The sequence below is a fragment of the Aplysia californica genome, unplaced genomic scaffold (assembly GCF_000002075.1).
Source record: "Aplysia californica isolate F4 #8 unplaced genomic scaffold, AplCal3.0 scaffold00732, whole genome shotgun sequence".
In the NCBI taxonomy this organism is placed as follows: domain Eukaryota; kingdom Metazoa; phylum Mollusca; class Gastropoda; order Aplysiida; family Aplysiidae; genus Aplysia; species Aplysia californica.
The window spans coordinates 269,372-276,871 of record NW_004798002.1 but is presented as its reverse complement, the minus strand read 5'-3'; the positions used below and the strand labels follow the sequence as shown (position 1 = coordinate 276,871).

At 41.4% G+C, this 7,500-nt stretch overlaps 1 protein-coding gene across 1 annotated transcript in view; it reads right to left on the bottom strand.

Annotated features, from left to right (window-relative positions):
* The window catches only part of LOC101846033 (atrial natriuretic peptide receptor 1), an 81,863-nt gene that overhangs the window by 36,231 nt on the left and 38,132 nt on the right, over window positions 1-7,500 (bottom strand). The window contains exon 6 of the mRNA XM_035972534.1: window positions 2,982-3,093. Coding sequence (XP_035828427.1) covers window positions 2,982-3,093 — 112 coding nt within the window. The remainder of the gene's footprint in view (window positions 1-2,981; window positions 3,094-7,500) is intronic.

Sequence of the window (7,500 nt, the reverse complement as noted above, 5' to 3'; positions counted from 1 at the left end):
AACAATAATAATAATAACAACAACAACAACAACAACAACAACAACAATAATAATAATAATAATAATAATAATGTCAATAAAAGTATAAAATGATAATAATAATAATAATAATAATAATAATAATGATAATAATAGTAATATTAATTGTGCAACAGCAGCAACAACAGCAACAACAGCAGCAGCAGCAGCTGCAGCAGCAGCAGCAGTAGTAGTAGTAGTAGTAGTAGCAGCAGTAGTAGTAGTAGTAGTAGTAGCCGCAGCAGCAGCAGCAGCAGCAGCAGCAGCAGTAGCAGCAACAGCAGAAGCAGCAGTAACAGCTGCAGCAGCAGCAGCAGTAGTAGTAGTAGTAGTAGTAGTAGTAGTAGTAGTAGTAGTGTAGTAGTAGTAGTAGTAGTAGCAGCAGCAGTAGTAGTAGTAGTAGTAGTAGTAGTAGTAGTAGTAGTAGTAGTAGTAGTAGTAGTAGTAGTAGTAGTAGTAGTAGTAGTAGTAGTAGTAGTAGTAGTAGTAGTAGTAGAAGTAGTAGTAGTAGTAGTAGTAGTAGTAGTAGTAGTAGTAGTAGTAGTAGTAGTAGTAGTAGTAGTAGTAGTAGTAGTAGTAGTAGTAGTAGTAGTATAAGCTAATGATAACTTGTTTACGGTTCCCCAAAGGTGAACCATGTCGTCATGTATAGTTACTAAGGATTTACATACAGACTTCAACATAAGGTATGGACCACTTGCAAACTCTCTGAGTGGTCTTCTTGGGTCGACCTGCACGCGGGCATTTTTGGATTGATCCAGTGGCTTGAGGACGCTGCCTCAAGCGGACAATGACAGAGTGTGACACTGCGAGCTTTCTGGCAACTTCTGTGGGCTCCAACTCCATCCTGCTGCAATGCCATAGCTCTGGCACCATCAAAGTCTCTCAGTTTTCGTCTTAGTGGCATGTTGAGGCGATACTGGACTTTGTGAAAACGGTGGCTTATATTGCCACCATAGTGAGCACAGTTCGAGACCGTGCGTACGTTTATGACGTTCACCAGAGATTTCAAGTGAGGAATGTCCGTGGTGTCGCTGATAAGTCGAAATAAAACAGCAAATTTGGCTAAACGTCTCCGAGAAGTTCCGTTCTCAACGCTGTGGTTTGTCCCTTGGGAAGCTTTGCAGTACCCATTGGTAACCCATTAACACTTTCAGGGCAAAACATTTTAAAACATTCCCTTCTGTCTTTTTTGCGGATTAAAAAAAAGAGTGCTGTCTGTCAAGGTGGTCCTTAACTTTTGTTGAAGTCTGTATAAGGCGTTTTGACAAAATGAGTTACTTCTCGCAATCCACGAATGGACATGTTGTCAAAAGAATACTTCTAATTATATGGAGATTCATTCATCATCATCATTGCCTTTCTCCCCCTGGGTCAGGATATAGGCCACAAACAAACACTCTCCACCTTTCCCTATCCTGGGCTAGTCGCTTGATGTCACTCCACGTCTTCCCACTTTTCTGTACATCCATATCCGTGACTCTTCTTCAGGTTCCACGAGGTCTTCCCCTTGATCTTTTGCCCTGTGGGTTCCAATCTAACACTTTTCTTGTTATGCAGCTGCTTGACTTCATGAGAGTGTGTCCAATCCATCGCCAACGTCTTTTTCCCACCTCATCTCTGACCGGGCTCTGTCTGGTTCTTCTTAATACTTCCTCGTTGGTGATCCTGTCTGTCCATCTGATCCTCAGCAGCCTCCTCAGACACTTGTTCAAGAAAACCTGGATCCTCTTTAGGCACATATGGGATGTGTTCCACGTCTCACATCCATACAACAAGACTGACTTCACATTTGAGTTAAAAATTCTAAGCTTTGTTCGTAATGAGATATCCCTGGTCCTCCAAATCCTGCTCAAAGAAATAAATGCAGCCTGTGCCTTTCCCATGCAGGACTTTATTTCAGCGCCTGTTCCTCCCTCTCTGTCAATTATACTCCCAAGATAGCAGAAGGATTCGACGTCTTCTAGTGCATTTCCTTGTACTGGGACCTGCTTCTTTCGCAGTGCACCTATCCTTAGGACTTTCGACTTTTCGGGGTGGATGCTTAATCCATCAGACTCAGATAGGCTGATATAGATTCATTACTGATATCATTTTCCCAAAATTTCACTGTTATCAGTAATTTTCATATTATGAGTTGTATAATTCAAACTTATAAATTGATTGTGTCTATCTCTGTCCATCGCGCTGGAATTTGGGAATTTGACCAATACTTTTGTCAGTACAACTCACAATAAATATAAGGCAGCGTGGTGAAATCAGACGCTCGTCAAAACATTGAAATTCAAGAAACCCGTATATTGTTTTCTTGGCGTTGGGCATTTCTTTTTTAAAAAAATTCTGTTCTTTCTTGTTTTTTTGCTCGACATCTTTTATCTCCTTTTGAAAACACATTCCTGTTTGTATATTATAGAAGCACGGTAATTAAAAGCACAGTAATTGAACATTTCCAGTTTTTATGAACACTCAAGCTTTGGCAGTCACCAAATTTGGGAGTAGAGCTATTTTTTCGCTATTTTACCAGCACGCCAGGCGATTCCCATCTCCGTCAATCGCAAATATCTCGACTTCTAATCAAGACAGATGGGTATTCTTTTAGGCAAGACAAATGAACAAGCTTTAGATTACAATATTGATAACTCTGCATGCCCCAAAAATTGACGATCGCCTGATTCCACTGCGCCGTGACACGAATGAAGAGCACAGGGGGAAAACGACGGTCACCACAAAATGGAAATCGTGAGGGTGCCAATTTTTAAAGCTTGTGGACTCATAACTTCATGTTTGTTTGACCTGTGATTTATTGCTAAGTGTTCTGGAATTGGAAATCTAACAACACTAATCAGCCAACAGTTGAATAGAAATGATACAGTTATGAGTCAACAAGCGCTCAAAATTGGTACCTTCACGAATTTCATTTTGTGACTACTGTCGCTCCCCCCTTTCAATAAATGTTAACTCACGTAATTCGAGGCCGAGTGCTCCAGCGTGTAAAAAGGGTCGACGACTCTCCATTTAATGTCCTCCCAGTCCTGAAGCCAGTCTGTGGACAGCAGGCGATTGTGTCGTGCATTCCTGAAGACAGAAGAAAGTCCCTCTTAATTCTTTGAGCCCATAGCACCAATTTAACCGGGATAGAGAAAGTGCGCGGCATTAGCGCGTAGAAAAGGGGCAGTAATTTTCGATCAATCAGAACGCATGCGTCTGTCAATAAGTTATAATAGGTTACAAACGTGTGTGCACTCTTTCACACATGCTTTGATCACATTTTGTGCTGATTTATTGAGGGTTTTTTTTTCTTCACTATTTAGCGCTCTAAAATTCAAACAATGCAGGGGTAGGCCAGAACAACCTACTCAGAGAACCTAAACAGACGGGAAAGATCTGGGCAACGTAACTTTTTAAAAGAGCATCAGAGCAAAGGAAGAATGAAGAAACATGATCACCAATGTCTGCCGCAGATATGGCCCTTGAGGATGTTGAAGCGCTCTCTCCGTGTATTCAGAAACTCAGGAGTCCAGGATTTGGGTCACATTAGGATGAGGAGCCCAGGGCTCAAATGCTTAATTCTTGGTTTTAGTTAAAGTTTTACGGCACTTGCAACACAAGTGCCGAAGACTAGAGGTGTTACCTGACAGTTACAAAAAAGACCAACAACAAAAAAACCTCGAAACAAAACAAAGCAAAACAACAACACAAAAAAAGAAAAAAAAAGAAAGAAAAGTAGAAGAAGGAAGAGAGGTAAGAACGATGAAGATGTTTGCTAGAAAAGAAGAAGCTAGCTACCCTACGGCACCCGCCAACCACCCACGCTATTTACCCTTTATGGATGTGATAGAAGGATTGTACCCTGTCCCTCAGGACAGTCAGGGGGGGATCTAGCGTAGGCTGCAAACAAAGAGCTAAACTCACTTCAAGATTAATCCATATTATTATCTTAATCATCAATAATTTACTAAAAAGGTTTTTTTTTTCACTATCCTGATCATCATCACCACCACCACCACCACCACCACCACCATCATCATCATCATCATCATCATCATCATCATCATCATCATCATCATCATCATCTCCGCCCATTTGGTTTGGTTTTTATTGATGATGTACGTTACGATTGGAGGTCCAGTCTATTAAAAACCTTAAAGTCTTAGAACAAGCGGTAAACCTATTCAAGGATCTATGGCTATATTTATAAGAGAGCTGGAAAAGGTGTGCTCCCGTTAATGGACACAAAAATTCACCACGGTTATTTTTCGGGGGTGGGGGGGGGGGGAGGACGTAAATGGTGCAATCAGTGCCCAAGCAAAGCGTTATGCGATCTCTAAGTACAAAAGGGTTCGTTTCTGTGCCACAGGAAGAATAACATTACTTTGTATTACTTCATGTGTCCCTCAAGATTTCTCTTTCCCTCAACCGACCGCGTGTAATTATCCAGAGCTTCTGAACAATGCCGCCAGAAAGCGCCCGTATTCGCTGCACACGGGATTCATAACTGCTTGTTTGTTCTGTGACGTCACGGCGTGTAGCAGCAGAAGCCAACGTGAGTGGTTATTGTGAGTAAGCAATAACAAACATGGTGGAAACAGCTGATGTTACTTCCAGACATGAAACTGAACGTTCGTGAGTGTTTATAAATATCTCTCTCTCTCTCTCTCTCTCTCTCTCTCTCTCTCTCTCTCTCTCCCTCTCTCTCTCTCTCTCTCTCTCTCTCTCTCTCACTCACTCTTCGTCTCTCTCTCACTCTCTCTCTCTTTCTCTCTCTCTCTCTCTCTTTCTCTCTCTCTCTCTCTGTCTCTCATTCTTCGTCTCTCTCTCTCTCAGTCTCTCTCTTTCTCTCTCATTCTCTCTCACTGTGTGTATGTGTGTGTGTGTGTGTGTGTGTGTGTGTGTGTGTGTGTGTGTGTGTGTGTGTGTGTGTGTGTGTGTGTGTGTGTGTGTGTGTGTGTGTGTGCGCGCGAGTTTGTGCGAGTGCGTGAGCCGCGCATGTAAACGTGCGCAATCTGGGACCCCCCCCCCCTTTCCAAACTCGCTCGATTCCACCTAGGTTTCCAATATCCCCCCGTCTCTCCTCATTAGTTTGCGCACTCAATCCACCTCAGCGACAGGTTACCCGCCCACTGTTCGCAGACTCCCCTCAAATGAAAGATCAAATGACCCCCGCCTGCCATTAAGCAGCAGGTTGTCTGGGCTGGACAGTGGTCCAATATGTTTGCTCACCATTACCTTTTGTCTCAATGGCCGTAAACAACAAAGGAACACAGGCTTTATCGTAGTTAACTCTTAGTATTTCGGCGAGCGAGTCCAAGACTCATCTGTTTAAGTCTCAGCTGCAGTTTGTTAGGAAATCGTCGCTTCAGAACTATCTTGTCCAAGATGTACTTTAGTAAAGAAAGCGCTTTGGACAAAACAGTTATTGAGGTTATTATAAGCTGATATGTTCAGTTTTTACTACTGTCCTTACGCGTAAATTGAAACAAATGTATGGTTGAGAACGTTCTTCTTTATATGGTAGAATTGGGTTTCTTGTTAATGTGAAATGTTTTTATCTTGTGTAAATGAAGTATTACGCTCAGTGACAACAACCTGCTTTGCTACACCCAAAAACAATATATCTGCCCACAGCAGTTTAATAAATGTCTACCTATTCAAACATTTGACGAGGGAGTAGGGGATCTTGGGGTCGAGTAGTTACGGTGTTCGCCTCTCATTCAATAGGTACCGGGTTTGAATTCGGAAAGCGACGGAAATTTTTCCTCTCAATTTTTTCTCCTTTCACCTCCTTTCCTGTTCTCTAACAGTGTTCTGTTATCTGCTTTCGTCTCCACTTTCTGCCCCCACCCCCTCACCTCCTTTGTCCCCTCCTCTGGGCTCCTGACCCTTTCTACTACTCCTTGGTTCCTTTTTAATGCTGTCTCTCAGCCACACCACTGACCACACCTAGCCTTCTTGGATAAGGTCGACAAATCTCGAAGGTCTTGTATGCAAGTTGCGCAAGTTAAAATCCCTTGGTGGTCCAAAATTGATAAGAGTAGGCTTCGGCCACCACCAGGGCAGAATTCAAAATTTCCTACCAACTGAAAATGTTTGATGTGTCCAGCGTGTTCATATGACCTTAATTATGTAGTTATGAGCGCAGTACCCTCCCCCCCCCCCAACCCCTTAAAAAAAAGTAAATAACAACATTTGAGGGTCAAAATTCTGCTGACAACGTACTGTTTAGGGCTATTTAAAAAATGACTTCACTTTCATTCGAGATTTTCCAATTCAGTTTTCTTCATTTGAAACTTTAAAAAGGCAACATGAGGCAGCAACTTAAACTTGTATACTATGAAATATACAAATTCCTGTATCTGATTTGTGTATTATTGTTCAAAATGAATTGCAACATCGTCTTTGGTCTGCAGCTTTTCAGAAATATTATTATTTTGAGTAAGAAATCGACGTGGAGTCAAACACTCTTCAAAATAATAACGTTGAAAAAACCGACATGCTTCCTTGCATCCAAACTCAATATTTCCGTCCAGAGCAGTTTAATATTAATGTGTACCTTTTAAATTATTTTAGGATCTAAATTTTGCTCATTCGGCAACCCGCACTTTAAAAAAATGCATGACTATATTGTGTGAGGTATGGTTGTGAAATCAGACGTTGTCAAAATAATAATATCGAAGAAACCGACTCGTTTCTACCTGTTGGGCAATTTGTATAATATGTTTTTTCCCCCGTCTCAACATATCGTCGCCTCAGAATTATTTTGTCCAAAGTGCACACTCTACTTAAGTACACTTTGGACACATTAAATAGCATTGAGACAACGATATCTAGGCTTGTTTATGAATGCATTTCTGAGTGGATTTTACTGAAAAAACGTTGATTAACGGCATTAACCAATGTAAATCTTCAATGTCCAAGGAATTTCAAGCTATAACACTGATCAAACTTTTGCCACCATTTTCTCGCTAATTTTACTCCTGGAACTAGACAACCCCCACCTCTTTCAATCGGAAAAATATCGCGACTTTTATTCAAGATAGATGAGTGGGGATTTTTTGTACATCGAAAGCAAGACAAGTGAACAAGCTTTAAGGTAATACAAATAACTTCATATACCTAACAATAATATGGAGTTATTGATAATAAATTAAATCTTGTTACCAATATAACTCCATGTTATTTTTGGGTAAGTCCAAATACCCAAAAGTAAACGAGCGCCTGATTCAGTCATGTCGTGATACCAATGTGTTCAGTACGTCCTTAAAGTGTTAAAGATACGACCTTGTTGAACTCCGAAATACATCAAACTGCGTCGTAGGGACAGTAGGGGATCGTAAAGGGCAGGCCACAACAAATCACTTTTTGAACTCATGTAATGAAATAACCACCCCAATACTCTCTCTGTCTCTCTGTCTCTCTGTCTCTGTCTCTGTTTCTCTCTCTCTCTCTCTCTCTCTCTCTCTCTCTCTCTCTCTCTCTCTCTCT